Here is a 25,642-nt window from a genome sequence, read left to right as displayed (position 1 = left end):
TCTAGCATTTCATTCTCCTAACTCCTCTTTTTCCAACCTCCTTTCCCTTTACTAGGGATACCATACAATTCTCAAAATTAGATGCCCAAAACTATAGTAAGGATTTTTGATCAGTATTTTCCAGTTGATGTGTTCTAACCATCAGGTGATCACAATATCAAATGTTCTCTCACTCATCTACCTGCTTTCTTTCTTTTTGTTAGCCTTCTCTACTCTCTCTCCTCTGAATATCCTTTGGGAGTGTTCATCATGAGTGTGATAGAGGCTGGCACTAGAGAAAAGTGCCAGATTGAAGAGTATATGAAATTGATCACCTTGATGGGGGAGGGGCCCCAGGAGTGAATTTCCTGAGGAGAGAAGACTCTGGTGAGGAGAACAGTGAGGGTCTCTCCATCTTGAGATGTCAAAGAGAGAAAGTGGATAAAGACTTTCTCCTGAGGGTTACCCATTTTTCCTGCTGGTGACTGGAAAGCTTTCCCCCAAACACTTCCCAATTGAAGAGACTTTCTGAAGAGAAACCTGAGCAGACTTTACCTCAGCTCCTGTTGCCCAGGGATGAGTCAACATGACTTCTCTCAGGGGGCTCAGACATCCAAGGCCAGAGTTCCCCCCCAAACTCGAGGAGGGAAGGAAAAGGGTTTAGATAGACAGGGACCCCCTTTTCCCACTTTCCTTTTCCCATTCTTCCCTGCCCATTATTCCTTTTGTATTATCTGATTGAGTTAACATTAAAGTTATCTGTTCCCCAAGCTGAGTGTGAGTGAACGGATCTAGGGGAGACTTTTGGGTCTCGAGTAGTGGAGGGGGGACAAGAGGGATCAAAAGCAAATTGGGGAGAGCAGCTTTAACTAAGGAGGGAAGGCAGAAGGGGGAAAATCTTCAAACCCCCTCTCCTCTCTCTGAGCCAACCTGTTACATCTGCTGTCCCCTCCTGTACCCTGCTTTGTGGGAAAGGGGGGTTCTTCTCTCTCTCCTCCCCCCACCAATATCAAAAGTCCAAGCTTTCCTCATCAGGGTACATCCCTTCCTTTCCTTCTTTTTTTCTCTTTTTATTTTTTTAAAACATGAGGAAGGCTAGAAAATGTTTGGAAGCACTCCGCTGAATAAAATGTGGAAAATCAATAGTTGCTTTAGTTTGGCTCAAAACCATCCCCCAAAATCTCTTTCCATTAGTGCAAAAAATTTTTTTTTGGTTTTCAAGGAGACAACTCTATTTTGCCCCTGAACTCAGAACTCCAGATTCGAGTGCCAGTGAGGAATTCAACATGACAGGGCATGAATTGTGTCGCATTAATAATTCACACCTGCTGTAGTGGGTAGCTTCTCAACTAGTGTGTCATGTTGTGATTGCCAAATGACTTTCTTCAAACATACAAATATATTTACACAAGTTACTTAATGAACGGTATTGCAGTTACCACTTGGGAGATTGCCATTATTCAAATTACTCTTTCAATTTCTGGTGCTTAATTTAATGTTAACCAACATTCTGAGCCTCATGCTGAGTGACAGGGAATTAATCTACATTGAAATCACATAGGTGCTTTCCAACTCTTCACTAGGCTACAGGACTGATATCTTACTGTCAATCCAAGAATAGGGTATGGAGGAGGCAGAGCTTGAAGATGTACTGAGCTACTGTAGGCTGATCCATCTTTTTTTTTGGTAAAATAATTGTGGCATGAAACAAATTGGAAGAAAATTTTACCATACCCGGCCTCTGAGTAGCTCATAAGCAGTCACTCCCAGGGACCACCAGTCAACAGCAAAGGAATATCCTGTTTGTCTTCTTGAGTTGAACATCTCTGGAGCTAGAAGATACAGAAACATGGACAAATGATTACTTCTGGGTTCCTGATCAATGAAAGATCCATTGATTCTGCTATGTCTTCATCAAATTTATCCTCATGGAAAGAAAATATACCTAAATATAAGTAAGATTATATCCCTCTCTTCAGAAATACAGCCATTCCCCTTACCCCCACCTCCTGAACAAATTATCTTTGTTGCTTTTCCCCATGATAAAGAAAAAAAAAACAATAACAAATAAAGCCTTCATCTTGGTTATCGGCTGGCATTGTTCCCAACCTCAATGTGTGAGAGCAGCCATGATGAGCACAGATTGCCATCATCTCATAAGTCCCTGATTTTATTTCTTTCCATCAATGCAGCCTGTTATATAGTCTTCAGAACATCACTGGGTTCACACTAGAAAAACTTCTGGATTGGTAGGACTAGCTAGAACTTGTGCTTTACTGTCACAGCCTTTGGGAACCCACAACACCTTGTTGAAGCACCAACGGACTTCAGTGGAGAAATAATAGGAAAACTGGCCCCATTTGGGCAGCACTTTAAGGTTTACAAAGAGCTTTCTTTGAAACAAGGCTGAAAGCTAGGGAGTCAAGTATCACTGCTCCATTCTCCAGATGAGGCTATCTGTGATTCTAAGAGACTAGCATTTCTCCTGTGGATGGAAGAGAATTGAGAACAAGAAGGAAGCTCTAGATATGGGTGTTCTTCAGTGCCTTATTGTGTGCTGGGTAAACTGAGAGCCTTGGTGCTATTTTGATCAGGTACTCATTTTTAGGAACTGTAGGTGACTGATTTTTATACATGCTGAAGTCATTTAGTATGCAGAGCCAAGTTGTTCAGACTTATTTTGTTTGTTTGTTTGTTTTTTCTGCTAGTTTCTAAATAACCTTTACTTTGCCATGAAAAAGGATACTGGAATCCACCCCAGAAAGTCTGTTTGATGGATTGATCCAAACCTTCCTGCTCTAGATTGCAAAAGTAAAAATGTAAAACAAAGGGCTATAATACCTTCTGCCATGACCAAAATTTTAAAAATTCCTTACCTAGTCTCAAAAGCAGAAAGCAGCTTCTGCATAAAGATGGGAGGAGTGGGAACAATGAATTTCTCCTGGAAGAAAAGTATCAGATAACTTGGCCTACCTACCCTTCAAGACATCACTCTGTGATGTCATTGGTCCTCTTAAAAAATGAAGGACTAACAATCTACCTCTTTTTCATTGGTAATTCCATTGATTAGGGTTCTAAGAGGAGGAAAGCTCCCTCTACCAATGTATATCAGCCATTGTTCTTTATTGACCTCAGGCATTGGAAGCTTGAGTGACTTGCCCAATGACATAGCTACTGTGTAATAGTAGACACATGAACCCTGGTTTTTCCAAAGAAGAGACCAGTTGTCTCTCTGCTATATCACACAGGCATAAGGAGCCCAAGCAAAAACAAGAAGGCTAAAGGTGGACTCTCAATCAAGAAACATGGAGTGTGGCCCTGGGATTATGTCTTCACTGAAGGATTAGCTAAGATTCCGTCCCCAGCTTCAGTCCTGTTGAAAAAAGACAAGATACACCACTTTTCTTTTTTTTAGTAAAAGTAAATTAGATGATGCATGTAATCTAAGCTGAAAAACAGAGTGGGGAGGGAGAGAGAGAGAGAGAAAGAGAGAGAGAGAGAGAGAGAGAGAGAGAGAGAGAGAGAGAGAGAGAGAGAGAGACAAGAGAGAGAGAGAGAGAGAGAGACAAGAGAGAGAGAGAGAGAGAGAGAGAGAGAGAGAGAGAGAGAGAGAGAGAGAGAGAGAGAGAAAGAGAGAGAGAAAGAGAGAGAGACTGTCTTCAATTTTCACCATGGAAACCAGGTCCAGACCTTAGAATGATGAAAACCTTAGAGACACATGCCACTCCTGAAAATGACAGTTTGAAATGTAGCAAACATGAGTGAATGGGCTTATCAGACCTCTTTGTTCCTCCTTTTTTATTAGTTTTATTTGAGTACCAGAGTCTAGGATAGAAATGGACTGAATTATATGCATTCATTTGTTTCAGCCATGACAAAAATGATTCATTTCATCACCTGGTATTTGGAAGCTGTGACATTGGTGGATTCTGAAGTTCCATAAAGTGAGGCTCATTTTTTTCTAGTAAAATGCGCTTTCTAGCTGTTATGAAGAATGGGGCCATTTGTTTCTCTCTCTCCCTCTCCCTCTCCTTCCTTCTCTCTCTCCCCTTCTCTCTCTCCTTCTCTCTCTCTCTCTCTCTCTCTCTCTCTCTCTCTCTCTCTCTCTCTCTCTCTCTCTCTCTCTCATCCCTCTTCTCATATTCCTGTCCCTCACCCTCTTCCTATCCCACCCCCCCCTCCTTCTGGTCCTCTTCCTCTGCCCTGATTTCTCCCTCTGTCCTTCCCCTGCCTCACTGTCATTCTGTGCCACAGGTAAATAAAGAAGAAAATGAAATATCAAACGAAATAAATGAAATAACACTAGAAAAGTATGCTCCCTAAGTCAAAAACTTCTCCCACTGTGCAGTCTACTCACCTTCCTTGCTCACCCAGGAGGGGCCTCTGCCCCTTTTTCCTGGCCCCAACTCATTGCCCAGAGGTTCATCCAGGGCATGTTATCTGTGTCTGCATTATTTTTGCTACTGTTAATTATTTGCTGTTGAACTGAATTGTTTAGAAATCCTCGTATAAAACTGCAGCATGGTTGCTGGGGAAGTTCTCTTCTGGGCACATGGTAGCCTTACATAAATGCAAAATGACAAGGGCAGGAGGAGAACAAAGGTCTCGATCCTGGAATCTAAGAGAAACAGCCATAGGAGATGTCTCCCATGGAGTAGAATGGCTCTGCTTAAGACTGTTTCTGGTGAAGATAGGCCAAGAAGCAGAGTAGGAGATCATTATTTCACCATTCAAATATCTGTTAATAGCAAGTCTTTTTACTCCCTCTGCCAACACAGATCACAAACCCACTGGAATTTGGGAAAGGGATTTTAAGAGTATTTCTGATGAAGCTAGTTAGCTTAATGGATAGAGAGCCAGGCCTGGAGTTGGGAGGTCCTGGGTTCATATCTGGCCTCAGACACTTCCCAGCTGTGTGACCCTAAGCAAGTCACTTATCCCCCATTGCCTAGCCCTTACCACTCTTCTATCTTGGAACCAATACACAATATTGATTCTAAGATGAAAGGTAAGGATTTTGTTTTGTCTTATTTTTTAAAAAAGAATCAATATAAGTATTAGTTCCAAGAAAGAAGAGTGGTAAGGGACAGGAAATGGGGATTAAGTGACTTGCCCAGAATCACACAGCTAGAAAATGTCTGAGGCCAGATTTGAACTCAAGTCCTCCAATCTCTAGGACTGGCTTTCAATTGATTGAGCTACCTGGCTGCCCCACTTGTATCATTTCTAAGACATAAGGTAAGGCTTTTTTTTCCCAAAGGGGACAAAATCTCCAATTTCCTTTTCCTGTCATTGTTCCTATAGAAGTAAATATGAATAAATAATTTTTTATACAAAAAAAAATGTGGAGGAAAAAGATCATCACCCAGAGACAGCCTGATGATGAACTTTTAAAAGCTTAGCTTGATTGATCCTTAGCCCAAAAATGAACATGTGGGTCATCACTAAGAGGTAATGCAGAACAAAACATATAGCAAAATGCAATAAATTCAAATTAGAAGATATGGATTCAAATTTTAGCTCTGCCATTTACATACTGACTGTGTGAGTTTGGCAAAGGCATTGACTTTCTTTCTGCCTCATTTTCCAAATTTGTGAAAGGGGGTTGAACAAGGTCCCTTCCAGCTCCAAGTCTATGATTCTATTAAGGTCATATTATATGAATTTTATGATAATGAAAAAAATGTTAAATTGCCTAGAAATAGTCAACCATCCTTATAGCATGATGTGGCAGATAAAACACTAGTATTTGAGTCAGAAAGACGGATTAGAATACCTTCTCACATACTTATTTGCTCTGGGACTCTAGCAAAGCCACTTCCTCTCTCTTAGTCTAAGTTTCCTCATCTATAAAAATAAAAATAATGATAGTGCATATGTCAGAGAGATGTCGTGAGGATTTCATTTGAGACTTGAGGGAACAAGTACAAACCTTGAAGTGTTTCTATAAATGTGAACTATTGTCATCTTGTTTTCATTTTTCTTCTCCATAGAATTCATAAATGGTCCTTGGACAAGTCAAAAGGCTGTTATTATTCTTTTGTATGTTTAAAATTCTATAGACTATTGCCCAGAGTGACAAAATAATTGCTTTTTGTAGTTGAAGAAAAGTACTAGGATATGAACTCATCCTCTGGAATCTCATAGACAGCATCTTCAGTGTGTCTCCAGTAGCAGAAAGGACATCAGGATGCTATGTAGCTTCTTGTTTCCACATGGCTTTAATTTCTTTTACTAGGTCTCTGTATTTTTAAAACTTCATTCCCTGAACCCTAGGGATGATGAGTATTTGATGTGGTGACATTTATTAGACACATGACTCTTGCATCTTTATGAATCCACGTTAGGTTTGGATAATGGTGAGAACAACAGTAGTTATCTTTATCAACATCCTCATCCTTATCAGTAGAGACAGCATACTTGTGAATTTTAGATTTACTCTACCCTTCTTAGTCTTAGTCTTAGAATTTTAGCAACCAGAAATGTATACACCCCCACTTAAGGATTAAGTATGGGGGAGGAAGGTCCATGATCCTCATGTGCTAGCAAGTGACAAATTAGAAACAACTGACTGACCCCCTGGGCTGTCCAAAGGCAAGTTTAAGCCACCATTGGTACATGTAAGACATAAGCAGTGTAAAGAACTGCCTTTATATTTCGCATCACTTCCTGTGAGAGGGCTTGGTGGTGGAACTTGACCTAGAGAATCAAGAAGACCTGATTCAAGTCCCTTCTTTGACACCTTGTTGTTGTTCGTTCTTCATTTTCCATAAGGATCAATGACATCACAATGTTGGAGTAAAAGAGTGTATGGCGGGGGATGACTTGTGCATGAATGGCATTTAAGTGAAGCAGAGTGGCACAAAGCCACCAGTCTCACTCTCTCTTCCAGTCATCAAAGTCCAGTGGCAGGACAAAAGCGGGGATGACTGGTGATGGCCAGGGGTGCAGAAGATGGCTTTGGCGTCTTCTACGTCTGACCAAGCTCTAATTGCTCCCTAGCACCTCCTTCTGCTGCCTTCATGGTCCTTGGGACATTTGTTCTCTTCAGCCCATTCCACAGGGGGAAGTCTTCACATGTTTGGGGTAGACACCCCTCTAACTCATCAGCGGGTTTGAGGTCTGTCCGTAACTCTCATCCTTATTAACCTGTCTGCCAAGATAGTGGGGGTATAGCCACAGGATTTGCTGCAGCTTCTTGGGGCCATAGGTGACAGTTGGGTGAAAGGTAAACACCCAAGGGGAGTGAGCTGCCCTGAAAAGGTGCTAGTCTTTCCTGAACCCTCCTTGCACCCAACCTTTGACATGCATTAGCTGCGTAACCCTAGACAGATCACTTAAATACTAGAATTATAAACTGTAGAACAGATGCTATTCTGAAAGAGCAGAGAGAGTTTCCTCATAATGAGTTCCCTGTGCCAATGGAATCCCAGTCTGGGGAAAAAATGATTTCCATCTTGCCAGACATACTCCAAATTAATTCCTTGTCTTGGTGATGTCTAATGCCACCGTTTTGTACCTTGCTGACGGCTTGTGCTCCAGGGTTAGCCAGGCCCAGGTCCTGCCATCATTTAGTCACCGGACATTCGATTGAACAAATAATCCTCCCTGAACTTGGCAGCTCTGAGTTTCTCTGTCAGCGTCTAATCACTGCTTATGTGACTGACAACCAAATTCTCAGAGGAGAAAAAGAAAGCGATCAGGCTATGGAACAGAGGTGACAGGCCTTCAGGGGAAGCAGCACCATCCATGCAAATCACCCTGGCTGGCACTGACAATAATACTCATAATTTGCATAGGCTGGGGACTGACTTCATTAAGAGGCACCCGTGTGCTGTCTACACAAGCAGCTGCAGTGGCTTCGTGAGTGTTACACTGGTGTTTCTCAAGATTCTTCAGGGGATCTCTGGGAATGACCATCTATTTTGAATGGAGACTCAGGGACCATTAGCAGGCCAGGCCAGTCCATTCCAGAGGTCAGCCTCAACCGCCACTCAGCTTTTACTACTGACCCTCATCTTCACAGGCCACAGCGACTCACTCCCTAACTCGATTACTGCCCAGACTTTCTGCATCACAAATATCTGACCCAATGTACTCGCCAGGCCTAATAAAAGTAATGGTCATAACAAGGATGACTGGCGTTTATGCAAAGCTTTGTCACTTACAAAGTATGCTTTACAGACATTAGCTCATTTGAACCCAGATTTCACATTTGTTTTCTCCCCTAGTCTTTTCTGTTTGTTTTCAGGGCACAAGGATCATAATTACAATAGCTAATAAATAACATATTAAAGTTTATAAAAAGCTTTACACACATTATCTTATTTGCTTCTCTCAAAAGCTCTATGAGTTAGCTATTACAGGTATTATTATCCTCATTTTATGGGGAGGGAAAACTGAGTCTCAGAGAGGTTAAATAATTTGTTCAGCTTTTCAGAGCTTTTTTTAAAAAAAAAACCTACCTTCTATTTTATTTATTTATTTAATTTATTAAACCCTTACCTTCTGTCTTGGCATCAATACTGTGTATTGGTTCCAAGGCAGAAGAGTAGTGAAGGCTAGGCAATGAGGGTCCAGTGACCTGCTCAGGGTCACACAGCTGGGAAGGGTCTGAGGCCAGATTTGAAGCCAGGATCTCCTATCTCTAGGCCTGGCTTTCAATCTACTGGGCCATCTAGCTGCCCCTTTCCAGAGGTACTAATTCTGGCTCTAGAGAGGCAGAATTCAACTCCAAGGCTCTCCTGACCCCAGATCTGCATTCTTTCTCCTATACCACATAAAATCAAGGACAGGGGGTGGCTAGGTGGCTCAGTGGATTGAGAGTCAGGCCTAGAGATGAGAGGCCCTAGGTTCAAATCCATCCTCAGACACTTCCCAGCTGTGTGACCCTGAGCAAGTCACTTAACCCCCTTTGCCTAATCCTTATTGCTCTTCTGCCTTATAACCAATACATAGCACCAATTCTAAAACAGAAAGTAAGGGTTTAAAATTTTTTTAAATAAAAAAATAAAATCAAGGACATTTAAAGAAGTTTTCCTGTTAACTATATTCTAATCATCCAAAAGCAATATTATGACTTTTAAAAAGGGAGAGGAGGTAGAAGAAAGTTTTTTAAATGGTGGATTTGCCCATCTGGCATTTAAAGTTCTTTCCAACCTGGCACTGACCTCTCTGTCTTCCCAGCCTTGTACATTTTATGTCTTTACATGCTCTATAGGTTAGTCAGGTTGGATTTATGGCTATTCTGCACCCATATCACACCATCTCCTAGTTCTGTGCCTCTGCATTGGCTGTGGCCCATGCTAATTCTGTCTTCCTCCTCACCATTACCTTTTGAAATCTTTAATTTCCTTCAGAGTTCAAGCATCACCTTTGACAAGAAGCTCATCTTGATCCATCCAGTTACTTGTGTTTTTTCCCTACAAATAAATTTGTGTCTATTTGCATCTATTTGTATATACTTAAATGTTGTTTCTTCCAATTGAATCAAAGCTCTCTAAAGACACAGATTATTTTATTTTTGCTTTTGTATGCTGATGGGTCTAGCACAGCTCTGGGCACACATTAAGACCTTAATAAATGTTAATTAAATGATAGTATGCCTGAACCAATAATAGGGATGTTACTTTGCATTTCTATAAGGGAACAGCATGTGAAGGAAGGTACCAGGTTTCAAACTATTACAAAGCAGTAATCATGAAAACAATATGATCCTGGCTAAGAAATAGAGTGGTAGATCAATTCAATAGATTAGGTACATGATACATAGTAGTAAATAACCAAAATAATCTAATGTTTGCTAAATCCCAAAATTGCTTGAAAAACTAGTTTGGCAGGAACTAGGCACAGACAACATCTCATACTATATTCCAAGACAAGATCAAAATGGAAAAATGATTTAGCTATAAGGGGTATGTAAGAATTAAAATGAGTTTTGGTCAAATTAAGAATTATAAAAGTTGTTGTGTTCGCCATTTGTAAAAATTAACTCTTAAGTCACGAGACTGTTAGTAGCTTTAGTAGTTTTCATACAGCAAAGTAGAGATAGTAAAGAAAGGGAATTATAGGAAGGAGATAGGGAATATTGCCTAGCTAAGTACCCTATAACTGCTAATCCAAAGAAATCCAGTTCAGCCTTGACAAAGGCTCCCTCAGGTCCCAATCTCCAACCAGGAGTCACGATAGTCTCTTCAGCAAGAGTCTTACCAGCACAGAATCAATCTCCAATGCAGAATCTCCAACACAAAGTGCATCCAACTGCAGAACTGCAGAAATCCCTCCAATGCAGAAGGCTCCAACTCTGAGCAAATCCAATGCCCAAGTCCAAGGCAGAATGAATCAGAATGCCCTCGACTGGCTTTTATAAGCAGTTTTCTCCATGTCACTTCCTGTCTCTCTGGTTTCTACTTCCTTTCACTGTAGGCTGGTTTATCACATCTCAGGAACCAATCATAGTTTCTTAATTTGCCTGGCACTGCCCAGGGGGCAGTGCTTGTGGGATCCACTTCCCATCTTCTGAGGGCATGAACTTTTATCAAAAGAATCTTCAAGTTCCTGACTAAGTTAAAAAAGGGTGGAACACTTGAAGTACTTGATTGATTAAATAAGATAAAAAGAATTCCCTTTCATAGGTGCTATCATAAATAAATTAGGGGAGTATGGAAAAATGTACATGTCAGAATTATGGATAAGGAAAGAGTCTATGGGAAAATAAGAGATAGAGGGGATCATGTGGAGTAAAATGGAAAATTTTGACTATATGAAATTTAAAAGATTTTGCATAAATAAAACAACTGTGGTCAAAATTGGAAGGAAAACAAGGAAACTGGGGAAAATATTTTAAAGCATTTTTCTCTGTTAAAGGCCTCTTTTGTCAAACATTTAGGGAATGGAGCCAGATTTGTAAAAATGCAGGTCATTCCCCAACTGAGAAATGGTTAAAGGATGTGAACAGTTTTCAGAAAAAGAAATCAAGGCTATAGCTACTTGAAAAAAAATGCTCTAAGTCACTAGTGATTAGATAAATGCACATTGAAATAGCCCTGAAACACCACCTCACACCAATCACAGTGGCTAACATAACAGAAAAGGAAAATGACAAATGCCAGAGGGAAATAGAAAAAGTGGGGCACTAATGCATGATTAGTGGAATTGTGAACTCTTCCAACCATTTTGAAGAACAATTTGGAATTATGTTCAATGGGCTATGAAAGTATGCCTTGAATACCAGGGCAGCTAACTTGCTGTAAACCTTAAAATTTCTTAGACTTATAAATGTTGGAAATTTCACCATTTGGAAATTTCATACTGGAAAAATTTCCTACTGATAGTCTATTGGAATGTGAACCCCCCCTTGGCATGGGAGGGTCCTTCTCCTCCCTACTTAAGATTACTTTAGGACAGGAACCTTTTGCTGAACAATGGAAAGGGCTTTGACCTATACTTAAGCATAGAACAGGAAGTTCTTTGAGTCATGATTGATTTTAGAATTGATACAATAGAGATACTTGGAATGACAGAACCAGGTCTTGGAACTTACAATCTCCACCCTACTCAGACCTAACAGGATTTAGGAAGGGCTGCAGCATAGATCAAAATTTAATTATTTGAGAATATGACCTTCAACAGACATGTGCAAAGGGACAGACCTCTGGGAGGTCCTGGGTTAAGCTAGAGCCACCATTGGCACAGGGAAGACATGGACAGTGATTGGTAGATGTGAGAACTGAGGGGAGGGAACTTAGATGGTTTCCTTAAAGATGGCGGGGTCTGAGGACTGGAGGTGGTGGGCGAGGTTTTGCTCTGAGAGGTGGTGCTCTGAGAAGGCTTGCTCTGAAGGAGGCTGGAGGTGGAGGCCCCTGAGACTGTTTCTCCATTTTGGTCACGTGAGTGATAGGGACTGATCTCTTTTCTTTGCCTCAGCTATCTAAGGGCTTGGGCCTTTTGGCCCAGCCAAAACAGAGGGGGTATTTAAGCCCTATTCCCTTCTTTCCCCTTCTCTCTCTCTCTCTCTCTTACCTTTCTTCCTCCTGTTTGTAATTAAAAACTCCATAAAAGGTTGACTGCTGACTTGAGTTTTCATTTAGGAATTACATAGCTGAATTCCTTGGCGACCTTAAATTAATATATATCAGTCTTTTAAAGTGATTTCCTTGTCACATTGCTCAGTGGTTAGAGTGCCAGGTCTAGAAACGAGAGGTATTTGGTTCAAATGTGGTCTCAGACATTTCTTAGCTCTGTGACCCTGAGTAAGTCACTTGACCTTAATTTCTTAGCCCCTACTGCTCTTCTGCCTTAGAAATTATACTTAGTGTTGATTCTAAGACCATACCTCATACCTATCACAGTGGCTCTAACATAATTTAGAAAAAAAAGTCCATGTTGTTTGACCCAATAATATCACTACTAGATATCTATCCCAAAGAGATTAAAAAGGACCTATTTGTACAAAAACATTTATTCCAGTTTTTTTGTGTGTGTGTGTGTGTGTGGTAGTAAAGAATTGGAAATCGAGGGGATTTCCATTACTTAGGGAATGGATGAATAAGTTGTCGCATATGATTGTGATGGAATACTATTGTATTATGAGAAATTATTAACTTGATGGTTTTAGAAAAACTTGGGAAAACTTATGTGAACTGATGCAAAGTGAAATTAGCAGGACCAGAAGTACATTGTATATAGTAATAGCAATATTGTAAGGATGATCAACTGGGAAACACTTAGATACTCTATTCAAAACAATTATCCAAGATACTTCCAAAGGACCTATGATAAAAAATACTGTTCACTTCCAGAGACAGAACTGATGAATTCTGAATGTAGATTGAAACATACTTTTTTTTTTTAATTTTATTTTTTTCTGGCTTATTTGTGTGTTTTCTTTTGCAGCATGGCTAACATGGAAATGTTTTTTTTATCACTTCATCTATAATGGATATCATTATTGCTTGCCTTCTCAAGAGATAGGAGAAGTAGCAGGAGAAAGGGAGAGAATTTGGAACTCAAAAGTTTAGAAAATGAAAAATTTTTAAATTTGCATGTAATTGGGAAATACTTAATGAAAAAAAATTTTAAAAATCTAACAACAGTCACACATTAGCTTGTAAAAGGATTAATATTCTATAGTTGACAAATGCTGGAAGGGGTTTTAATAACACAAAGATCTATATTTAATAACACAAAGTTTAATAGCATAAAGAGTAATCAAGAAATACTCAGTTACATAACCAATAATCAAAGCAATTCCTACCCATATAAGGTTTGGTGCCAGCAACTGTGGTGATTTGCATTTCCTTGGTCAGCATGGCAGCAATGTTGAAGTCTGTAATATGCACATGTCCTAAGGAAAAGAAAAGAGCCAAGGTCAGTGCTTAGGGCCATCTGTTGGCAACATGCCTTTACAGAGGCTGAACCCTGAGCCTGGAACGCTCTCTCCCTCCTCACATCAGTCTCTTGGAATCCTTAGTTCTTTCCAAGCTCAAACTAAGTGCTTACCTCCAACGTGAGGCTAGATGTAAGTGCCCTCTCCCACTGAAATTATCCTGCCTGTACTTCATAAGTATTTCATATATGCCTATGGAGTATCCACATACTAAATAGAGTATATATTATGGAGTATAGAATAAGGGAAGGAGGACTTCCCATCTCTCTAGCATTCCTCAAACATAAAGCAAGGGTAAATGGAGTCTTGGGGATCTCACCCAAACTAACCTGTACCTGATTCATTCCTGGCTCTAGAGTTATCCAGGGGACGTTTGGATAATGAGAAATATTAATAAATTTACAATCATGTTCTCATTAACTAATAAATATATCTTAGTAATTTCTTAGTTCTCTATACATTAAAATCACCAAATATATATAACTTGGTATAAAATAAAAACAAAAGAAAGTAAGAAAAGATGGATATAACTATAATACTTTGGCTATGATCAAAGTCACACTCAGATCCTTGGTTATAATAGTAGATGATGTTTCTTCCCTTATCTGGCAACAACCTCACACCATTCAGTATATTCCAGACACTGGTCACAGTTGCTTAAGAATCTTTATAATTCTTTTCCTGATAATGGTTTAATTCAATGTCTGGAAATAAGCCAGATTTGTCTCTTATCTTTCTGTTCTTTTTAGTAATCATAGGAAACAGTCTTTTCAAAGTACATTGTACTGGTCACCTAATCATGAAATCTTCATAATATCTTTTAAAAATATATATAACCCTTACCTTCCGTCTTAGAATCAATACTTTGTATTGATTCAAAAGAGTGGTAAGTGGTAGGCAATGGGGGTTAAATGACTTGTCTAGGTCACAGGTATAGGAAGTGTTAGATTTGAACCCAGGACTTCCCATTTTTAGGCCTGGCACTCAATCCTCAGAGCCACCTAGCTACCCCCCCCCCCCCCCACACACATAGCCTATTAATGAATGACCCAGGTAACTCTCTAGACTAGAATCTGCAAATCTGCATTTTGTAGAGGGATTTCCCCAAACCAACAAAATTACAGGTTTAGCCCCCCCCAAAAGGTAGTTAATATTTGTTACTGTACTGCTGACTCATATTGAACTGATTTACACTGGAATTCCACCAGGACCCTCTCTCTTTTATATTAACTGTTTTCTAGGAATGTTTTCCACATCTTTTTCAATGTTCTTTTGATTTTTTAACCCGAGGGCAGGGATTTATACATATCCTTATTACATTTTACCGACCCTAGATTATTGGGGATCTTTTTTAGATCCTTATTTTGACCTCCAAAGTGTTTACTTCAACCCAGTTATTGATAGCCTAGTGCCAAAAACAGACACTTTAGACACTTTACTAGAAACCTTAGAACAGATTCCTTGGGTACTCCACTGAAGACTTCAGTCCAGTTCTACACCAATCCATTAATTAACATTCTTTTTTCTTATCATGCAAAACACTTCCACATTGGTCACTGTTGTAAGAGCAAACTCATACATAACCCAAACTCCAAAATAAAAGCAAAGCTACCCTGATGTGACAGATGACTCCAGCAGTTCTTTCTCTGGAGGTAGAGAGCAATCCCTGTAATGAGTCTTTCAGGATTGTCCCAGATCATTACATTGCTGAGAGTAGCCAAGGTTTCACGGATGATCTTTGTCTAATATTGCTGAATTAACATTCTTTATATCAGGTCAGTCAACTAGCAGGGAAGTATGTATATGTAGGAGTTGGGGTGTGGAGAGGAGGGGAGTTAAATATGATTTAAAAATCTGATTGCCTGGTATTGCTTTTTCAGGGAGCCCAGTTTTCATAACTGGGGCTAAAAAGAAAGTAATTTCTTGCCAAGAAATAGTACTTTTGCTTTTCTTCTTTTTTTGTAGCTTTATTGTAGCTTTCTTTGTCATATAGGTTTGGAAGGAATATTTTGAACATATAAACATTGTAGCATAATCTATAGAAAGCTGATCTGGGAATCAGGAAGAACTGAATTCAAGTTCTGCCTTTAATATATGTTGACTTTTAATACTAGGTAAAGTCACTTAACCTCTCAAATGCCCTCCCAGATTATTCTATAAGATTATACACTGATAATCTTCATTGGTAGAGTAAATTTTTTCCCTTAGACTACCCTATTGTGAATAAAAGAAAACAAATCTGTACCAAAAATAACCTCAAAGCTCCCCCAAACCCAAAACACAAATTTTGCCATCAGGGCTGGATAGTCTACTATAGGGTCCCTGGTGCCATTGTTCTAGAGCTGTGTAAGGGTCTTAAACTTGTAACAACCATAAAGGGAAATGATACTAAGGTAGAAATGGAGACAGAAAAATCTGAGACTCTGTTAGCTTCATATCTGGAAGTCTGGAAATGGTATCTTATCCAAAAGACCTCAACTTGTTGACATTTCCATTTGTGTTTATGATGTCTCAATGCATTATCCTCAATATGGGGGAAAAATTGATTGTTTTCCTTTATGGAAGTTATATTGCTCACATCAAACATCAATATATGCTCCCTGAGGGCGCTGAAGATTCTATTTCAGGTAAATCTCATTGCCTCTTGCAATTTGGCATTCATTATTGATTTTATTTTATGAGGGTAACAACAGATAGAATGAGTGCTTATATTTTTTTAAAGGAATAAAGATAAAACTTAATTGTGACCAACATCTGAGGTGACTGTGTCTGAATTATCATTTAGCTACAGTGATCTCTAGGCAGGGCTATGTTGATAAATGTTCAACAACTAACTAAAAAAAAAGCATACTCATAATGTACTTTTAGGTTTAATCTGAATTAACATTTTTTGATCATTTTCTTTCTTTTTTCTTTTTTTTAAAACCCTTACCTACTGTCTTGGAGTCAATACTGTGTATTGGCTAGGCAATGGGGGTCAAGCGACTTGCCCAGGGTCACACAGCTGGGAAGTGTCTGAGGCCAGATTTGAACCCAGGACCTCCCATCTCTAGGCCTGGCTCTCAATCCACTGAGCTACCCAGCTGCCCCCTTTTCAATCATTTCCTTAAATGTAGACAATGAGCAAAATGACAAATTGAGTCCTGATTTGTAGGTTTTGTTGACTTCTAAGGTGTAAATACTCACACCAAAAATTTAACAATGAACTTCCAGGACCCCTTCCAACTTTTAATTCTCATAATTCTGTGCTGTAATTTTGTTGTTCAGTCATTTTTTTTAGACATGTCTGACTCTTCATGACTCCATTTGGAATTTTCTCAGCAAAGATATTTGAGTGGTTTGTCATTTACTTCTCCAGCTCATTTGACAGATGATTAAACCAAGGCAAATAGGGTTAAGTGACTTGTCCAGGGTCACAATATCTGAGACCAGATTTGAACTCAGGAAGGATTCTTGCCTGATTCTAGGCCTGATTCTATCCACTGCATTATCTAACTGCCCTTGTGCTATAATAGCAATTTAATTTAAATATATCAATAGGATCCCAGTTATTTTCATGGTGCAATGGAAAGAGTGCTATATTTGTAGTCAGAGGATCTGGGTTTAAACCTTTGGTTTTGCACTCCTAGAAACTGCATGATCTTGGACAAATCACTGGCCCAATCTCTCTGGGTCTTACTTTCCTCAACTGTAAAATAAGAGGGATGGAAGAAGAGAGGCAATGTAGCACTGTGGCTAAGACAATGAATTTTAAAGTCAGGAAGATCTGAATTTGAATCCTATCTCAGGCACTTACTAGATGACACAAATATTAAATAAGTCACTTAATTTCTCTGGGCCTCAGTTTCTTTATCTGTAAAGGAAGGAGTTTGGACTGTCTCTTGCCTTTCTGTGTATCCACAGTGCTTAGCACAGTGCCTGACACATACTGGGTGCTTAATAAATGCTGACTTACTGACCAACTGGTTTGCAGGGTCCCTTTCTAAGTCTATATCTCTGATCCTATGAATTGATGACCTTGAATGTCCCTTCCATCTCTAAATCTACGACTCCTGGATTATTACTAACAAGTTGCTCTTGGATGCCTCATTATGGTACATCAAGGTGTGAAATGAATACTTTATGCATCAGCAGAAGGGATACACAGACCAATAATATCACAAATATTCTGAAGTCAGAGCAAAGGTGAAATATTATTTTGTAGTCAATCCTTGGAGTCTCTCTTTCAAATGCATTCAAAATGCTTCCTGATCCAATGGCCTTCCCAGTGTTCTTCAGAAGAAGATGAGACATAGGAGGCAGAGGACCTACTCCACCAAGAAATGGGGTCCTGAAAAGTTAAGGAACTTGCCTGAAGTCCCAACTCTTGAGACAGGATGAAATGGGATTACAGAATTAGTTTCATAGAATTTTAGAGCCGAAGGGATCATTTTACAACGTGATTGTTTTTGTTTAGTCATGCTTGACTCTTTGTGACCCCATTTGAGGTTTTCTTGGCAGAGATCCTGGAGTGGCTTACCATTTCTTTCTCCAGCTCATTTTATCTTTACTAATATTTAATTTAATAATATTTAATGAGGAAACTGAGAGGCAAGCAGGTTTAGGTGACTTGCCCAGGGTTACATAGCTAGTTAGTGTCTGAGGCCAGATTTGATCTCAGAAAGAGGAGTCTTCCTGACTCAAGGCTTAGTAATCTATCTACTGTACCACCTAGCTGCCTTGAATGACAAACAATGAGAAAACACGACTAGAAAAAGCATATGACTTGGCCCAGGCCACATAGCTATTAAATTGAATAAACAATACTCAAAACCAGGTTTTATGAATCCAAATCTGATCCTCTTTCCAGTCCAACACACAGAGCTTACATCTTTTATCAGTGCATTAGTTCTCAATGTGAGAATCATCAGGCTTCCCCAGGCAGTCTATGGCCTAATGCAAGTCATGGAAACATGTACCATTTTAAAAACTGAATTTTCTATTGCATGTTTGAATATACATTTAAAAAAGTCCAAAAAAGATCACTTAAAAAGTACCCGAAAGTAGGGTGTCTGGTACACAGTAGGAGCTTAATAAATATTTGTTGGTTGATTGATGAATAAGGTAGTCACCATATTGGTTTTCTAAGATTGTTATGTAGGCTCCTATTTGTGGATGATATTTTGCTAATTTGCATCAAGCCTCAAAGCCATATAGACTCATGATTTTTATACTGTCTTTGACAAGACCAGTGCTTTTATCAGGCAAGGGAAGTCTAGGTAAAGAATATCTTCTATCAAAGGTAATCAATACTTGCTTTCCAACTTACAGTCTTAGAGGGTTTTGTGGGGCCACTGAGAGATTAAGGGATTTGTATCACATGTACCTGAACCACGTCTTCCTCACTTGGAAGAGAGCTCCCTATCTCCAATGTCGTGAGAGCCTCCGACCCACCATAACTCAAAAGAAATCATTCTCAAGGCAAAACCAAATAGATGAAAAATGCCTATTGTTCAGCCTAAGACATGCAGCTGGATGGCCTGGCTATTAAGTTAGAACAAAAGTACTTATTTCTGGGACAGGCAAATGCAGAAGGATAATGAGTTGGGCCCCAAATTGAATATGGGCAAAAGGGCAAACTGTATTTTATAGCACATAGTGGAGTGCTTTTAATAATTCCAAGCAGCTTTCCAACACAAAACTCCTCTATTCTGATTGTGCCAGATGGTGATGAATGATGGGACAATGCAATCTCCGAAGAATCAAATTGTTGGTGACCCAAAGGGCAACGTATGGGGATGCACAGGGGACAGGACATTTAAACAACAGCATATTTCCAATGGCGACCTGCATGCAAGAAATACTGTAATGGATGTCATTAAGAAAATGTATAATTGGAAAGGACTACCCATGAAGGGAAAATGTAGAAAAAACGTGCTACTCTAAAAACTAGACTTTCTACTGCAGGTTTGAATGTATATTAAAAAAATTCTAAAAAGGATAACTTAAAAAGTACCCTAAAGGATGATGTCTGGTATGTAGTAGGTGCTTAATAAATGTTTATTGATTGATTGATTGATTGATTGATGAAAAAGGTAGCTACAATATTGATTTTCCATATTGGTGAAGAATAGTATGCAGTCTGAAGTATCTACATAGGTATCCATAAAACTGAAAATCATGGAGGAAGGGTTCCATTATGGGAGGATACCAATACATCTGGCACAGGAATGAGGAAATGGGTAAAGACTTAGATGTATAATTAATTATAGTAGATTCATCCATATCAGTGAGATCATAGATATGAGTTCAAATCCTTGATTCAGACACTTTCTAGCTGTGTGATCCTGGGCAAGCCACTTAATTTCAGTCTTACTTTTCTCATCTGTAAAATGGAAATAATACTAGCTCCTACCTTTCAAGGTTGTTGTGAAAAGCAAATGTGATGACGTATGTAAAGTGCTTTGCAAACGATTAAGCACCATATAAATGCTAATTATTACTGTTATTATTGAAATAAAATCTTATATTGATATAGTTGTTTTATGCTATGTCAAGATACTTTTAAATACAGTTTCTCATTTCATCTTTAAAAACAAACTAATCCCTACAAGGCAGGCCATGTAATATTGTCCCTTTTTGATAGATGAAGAAGCTGTTATACAAAATGAGGATTTTAATGTTCATTCGATAAAAGTCTTTCATTTTGCAGAGGAGGAGACAAGCCAAGAGAGAGGGAATGATTTTCTTGGTGGGTGAGAGTTAGGACACAAGACCCGAGAAGACTCAGATCTTCTCATTACCTCCCATGTCTCCCCTCACAGTGCAGCTGGTCAGGGACCCAAAGGAGCTCCTGAAAACCCTGGCTTGCTAAGGGCTCTCTTGACAGAGAAGTGAATCATCTGGTCCTACTGGGCTGGGTTGGAGCTTGGATTGCCTTCTGAGCTGTAGCAGCCTTGTTTTCAGTCCTCATGTCGGATACAGTTTAACTTCCATGGAAAATGGAACATGTTCAAGGTCACCTATCCCACTCACCTGCCATCTGCAGCATTAGAACAGCATGAAAGATGCATTAAGACATATCTCTCAGCCGCCAATCGAGGGATTTTCAAGCGTGAGAGAAAAGGGCGTAGTGGGAAAAGCCTTGATCTGAGAACTGACACCTGTGTTTTCATCCCGATTCTGCCAATTAATACTTAGCTGTAAATAAAATATTTTCTTCCCCTGGGCCTCAGTTTCTTCCTCTGTCAGATGAGAGGATCAGACTAGATGGTCTTTACAGCTCCTCTCAGCTATGATTCTATAGATCATTGACTTGTCATATGCTGGGCCAGTCACTTAATTTTGCTGAGCCTCTATTTTCTTATCTATAAAATGGGATTATAAATTCCTACATAACTTGTAAGGTCGTGGTAAGGATCAAGTGAAACCATATAGCTTATTTGTTAATTCGCTATGAAAAATTTAAAGAGATATATGAATAAAGGGTATATTATGTGGCTGTGAAGTCACCTTGGGTTCCTAGGGTTCATTGGGAAAAGCACTGAAATGGGGGTCAGGAGACTTAGGTTTTAATTCTGACTTGGCCATTCATTACCTGTGTGTCCTCTTCTCCAAGCATCAGATGCTTCATCTTTAAAATGAGGGCTTACACGTACCAATTAATCAATCACCAGACAGTTGTTAAGTCCCTGTGGGTCAGACATTGTGCTAGGGACTGTGAATACAGTGATAAAAGCGAAACAGTCCATTCCCTCTGGAAGTGTATATTCTAAGGGGAGAGGCAACAGATACTTAGGTAAAATGGATTTACAAAATAAATGCATTTTGGGAAGGGAGCATAAGTGACTGGAGAGAACTAAGGAGGACCACTTGGGGGCCTTCTAGCTTTAAATATATGATCTTCTAATCAATTGTTGACTTAATAGCTATGGAAGGTATAGGGAATAGGGTTTAATCTGCACTGATTCTGACTATATATTTATAATGTGTGATATTATATGTCCTTTTATAATAATTAATGAGAGTATATTCTTGTCATTTGTCTTTTTCCTAGAAAAGCAAAGCTCAGAACGTGTAGAATATAGCCTCCTATAAGGACAGGGCAGTGCGACCTCTCTGAAAACAAACTCTCTAGTTAGAGTCTCCCTCGGTTCATTGTCGGCTTCAGGTCTGAAATCGTTCGGGCTCAGTAGACCCTGCTGGGATTTCTGCCCTGGTCTCATCAAGAAGGACACCCAGTCAGGATGGATTTTGGCTTTCTGTGCCAAATGGGGGAAAAGGCAGATTGAAAAAGTATTTTCCGGAGGCACCATGGACTAATTGGAAGTGAATGGGTTCCCCAGACTGCAGAGAGGTCCTTGTAATCACACTTTGGCCATATAATTCACGGGGAAGACTGCTCAGTCTTCACAGGGTCTGTTTTGATGTGAAACCGGCTTGGATGCAGCCACAGAATAAGGAAAAAGCAGAGGTGCAAAATTTCCTTCCCAAGAGGACAGGGCCACCATGCATAATTCAGCTCTCTCAGAATAAACATGAATGCCCTGGTGCTGGTGGTTAGAGACTAAGGAAAGAGCTGACCTTGTAAAAGGTTCTTAGCTTGTCCCCTCAACTTTTTTCATACTACCCCTTCACAAGGACAGTCCACAAGGCTACTGAGTGAGGGATAATAGAAAAGTCATAAGATTCATGGTAAGAAAAAAAAACCTCAGTCAAGGCACTGGTCCCCAGATTGTGTTAACATTGGGCACGATCCTGAGTAAAAAATAAATTAATGCTAAGATTTTCACAAAATGGAGACTAAATGGCCACATATTTGGGGAGGCGGTGGAATATGGTGGCAAAATAACTGAACTAGGTATTAAGAGCCACAGGTTCTAGTTCTGGTTCTGCCATTTTTTAGCTGTGTGGCTTTGGAAAAGTCACTCAACATCTTTGGTCTCAGTTTCCTTATCTGTAAGGTAGATCTAATCATCTCTGCCTATATTATAAGGTTGTAATAAATAAATGGGAAAACTCAATTTGTGAAGTTATTACAAAAATATAAAGGGATGGATGTGCCAAATAAAGTATGTTATGATTCCTTTGTGGAGAAGAGGTCTACTAGCCCTATCACAATCTACCCAGAAAGCTCAAGTCCAAAAGCCATATATTAGTGTCCCTGCTTTCACAATGACCCCAAAGCCACCATCCAGGCAAACAACTCTTGTGGAATGGATTCTTGGCCATTATCTCTTCAGGTGCTACAGCTCTCATCTCCTTAGTGGTCAAAGCTACTGAAAATCCAGAAAAGAAAGCTAACTCCATCAAATGATTCAATATCAGAAAACAGGAAGGAAGGAAACAAGCACTTATTACACACCTCCTATGTGTATCTCATTTGATTCTCAAAATAATCCTGGGAAGTAGGTGCTATTAAATATCCCCACTTTACAGTTGGAGAAACTGAGGCAAACAGCAGTTAAATGGTTTGCCCAGGGATACACAGCTAGTAGGTGTCTAAGGTTGGATTTGAACTCAGGTCTTACTGATTCCAGTTTCATTGTTCTATCCACTGAACTACCTAACCAAACCACTTGATGTAGTTTTTAATCAATGCAAATTAAATTAAAGAAGATGATTACTCTTTGCTTTGCTCTCTGCATCCTCAGAACCTCTGGGAGCTTTCCATCTACCCAAACTGAACTTGCGTCTATGTGTTGTCTCCCTTTTTTAGAATGTAAATACCTGTAACCTCACTGCTTAGCCCATGCTTTTTCTTTGTCTTAAAAACATTTTTTGTTTGTTATATTCAATTACCTGGTTAACTCCCTTCATTCCTACCCTCCCCTAATCAGAGAAGGTATCTCCTTCATTAATTCTTTCATTATAATTAGTGACCTATCTGATGGTGAAGCAGCACAGTTTGTTATATAGGGTGCTGGGCTTGAAGTCAAGAAGAACTGGGTTCAAATCCCACCTCAGATATTTACTATTTGTGTATCTCTGGGCAAGTCAATGTACCCTCTCCAGGATTTTATTTTCTTATCTCTAAAATGAAGGGTTGGCCTTGGCAACCTCTGAGATCTCTTTCAGCTCTTAATCTATGATTCATTTGGCCCAAACTTTAAGAGAATCTTCCTGTCCCTGCTATTGGGTAAAAATAAGAAAGGTACAAGTTCTTTTCAGTTCAAACACCTGTATGCTAATTCAATCCATTGCCCCAAAGCATATATTTCATAATTTATTAGCATTAGAAGTAGAATACTGAGGGGAGAAAGAAAAAAAGAAGAAAGGAGGGAAAGGAAATCAATTTGAAAGTGGGAAAAAATATTCAACCCTTTCCCAACAGGCCATAAATAAATGATTTACCCTGTGTTTTAAAAGGAAAGGTCATATTAAAAACTGATGCTCAGCTCTCGAGGCTCAGGTGTTACCTGGCAAATTCAGTTTAAAACTCAGATAAATAAATAAAAGAACAATGTATCTCCCTTTGGATTTCCAACCCCATTACTAAACCCTAACCTACGCTTTAAATGATTAAGCAAACTTGTAGATGCCAAACTCCTTCATCTAGTGTACCTGGTAATTATGGCCAGAATCTTTTACCACCACATACGCCACAGGAGCATGTACATCCCTCTAGACCACAGGGAAAATTTGAACACTGAAAAACTGAATGGTTAGGGATTATCCTACAAGTTTCATGAAAACTGTTTAGATGATATCCAATCACATTTTTGTCATGTATTTAATTTTTTTCTGGTTACTATTTTTTATTAGCAGTTTGGACAAAGACACAGCCATTGCCATTGCCATGTTCATCAAATTTACATACTGTCATGTATTTAAGATAGAAGTTCATGACTACACTTTTCCAAAGCACGCTATCAAAAGGCACCATTACGCTTTGGGAAGAGGATTAAAATTTGAAGCAGAGGATTTAGTTTGTAATTCCAGTTCTGCTCTGACTTTGGGCAAGTTATTGCACCCCTCTAGGTCTCAGTTTCCTCATTTGTAAAATGGCAGTGGGAATAGACTGAATCACCTTTAAGATCCCTGCTAGCCATAAGTCTATTGTGTAAAATAATTTCACATATGTAAGCTGCTTTACATGCACATAACTTATCCATCAATTAAAAAAAATCAATTCTTTCTACCCCAAATATTTACATGTACATACTACTCACCATGCTCATCAAGTAAAATGTTGTCAGGCTTCATATCCCTAGAAACAGAAAACAGAAAGTTTTATATGTCAATTATCAATTTTCCCATGATGCCTCTTAAGGACAGGAAGGTAATGGTTTGAGAGCATTATTGGATGCTGAGGGGAAAATGGTGACAATGAATGGATTCTCATCTTTTCTCCCTTTCCTTTCCCTCTCCAACATCCTCCAAACAACTAAAAAAAGAGGCAACCCCCTCCCCAAATGAGTCAACTTCATTTGACTTTCATCAGCTTGAAGCCACCAATAGAGGGTATTTATTTAATTTGCCTTTCCTTGTCCCCAGCAGAGTACCATGTCCTCGTGGCTGCTAAAGAAATACTATTCCACTTAAGATTGAAAATGGGAGCTGGGGCCATTTCTCTCAACTAGCATCTTAATCTAAATTCTCCTTCAAGGTTTTAGTCCACAGAAGGGAATATGACTCTTCTGATCTAATGAAGGAAATGACTTGTCTGGAGGAAAAAATAAATATCTCATCAACTACAAAGTTCCCATGAAACATGTGATATTAAACTAAAATAAATTATCCACAAATAAATCAATCAGCACATAGAATTGCCTCTACCAGCTCCTACTTCCATGACCTCAGACTTTCATCTCCCAGCCCTCACCTTGAACCCAAATGCTCAGAAGCCATTCTCACAGAAACCATTTTGAAATAAGGTTCACGAAGGTTGTCTATATATTGCTGGAATCAAGCTGCTTTGTGCTTCCTACGCAATCACAGAACAATACATTTGAGGTTTTCTTTTTCCAGAATGCATAGATATCTTGGTCCTTATGTGAAATGGCAACATGTTCATTACACTCTCTTCACCCCAAATTGAATATAGAATATTTTTGAATGGGACTGAATGGTTTAAATTTATTTTTTTCTCTAACTAAAATAAATTATCCACAAATAAATATTTGACCCAATTTAATTCAATAAATGTTTATCAAGTACCTTCCATGTGCCAGGGACCATGGAAGGTGCTAAGGCTACAAAGACAAAAAAGCAATGGTCCTTGGTCTCAAGGAGCTTATATTCTACTTGGAGTGGTGTTATACCAGGTGCCTAAATAAATATAGAAAATGTTTCTGC

General features: G+C 39.2%; 1 protein-coding gene across 2 annotated transcripts in view; it reads right to left on the bottom strand.

Annotated features, from left to right (window-relative positions):
* The window catches only part of STK32A (serine/threonine kinase 32A), a 170,438-nt gene that overhangs the window by 33,787 nt on the left and 111,009 nt on the right, over positions 1-25,642 (bottom strand). For both annotated transcript variants that reach the window (XM_007473844.3, XM_056811446.1), the window contains 3 exons: positions 24,517-24,554; positions 13,235-13,324; positions 1,714-1,811 (listed from right to left, as the gene is read on the bottom strand). In XM_007473844.3, coding sequence (XP_007473906.1) covers positions 1,714-1,811; positions 13,235-13,324; positions 24,517-24,554 — 226 coding nt within the window. The remainder of the gene's footprint in view (positions 1-1,713; positions 1,812-13,234; positions 13,325-24,516; positions 24,555-25,642) is intronic.

Source organism: Monodelphis domestica, chromosome 1 (genome assembly GCF_027887165.1).
Source record: "Monodelphis domestica isolate mMonDom1 chromosome 1, mMonDom1.pri, whole genome shotgun sequence".
Taxonomy (NCBI): Eukaryota; Metazoa; Chordata; class Mammalia; order Didelphimorphia; family Didelphidae; genus Monodelphis; species Monodelphis domestica.
Note: the sequence above shows the minus strand (reverse complement) of the source record. Positions and strands in the feature narration are given on the sequence as shown.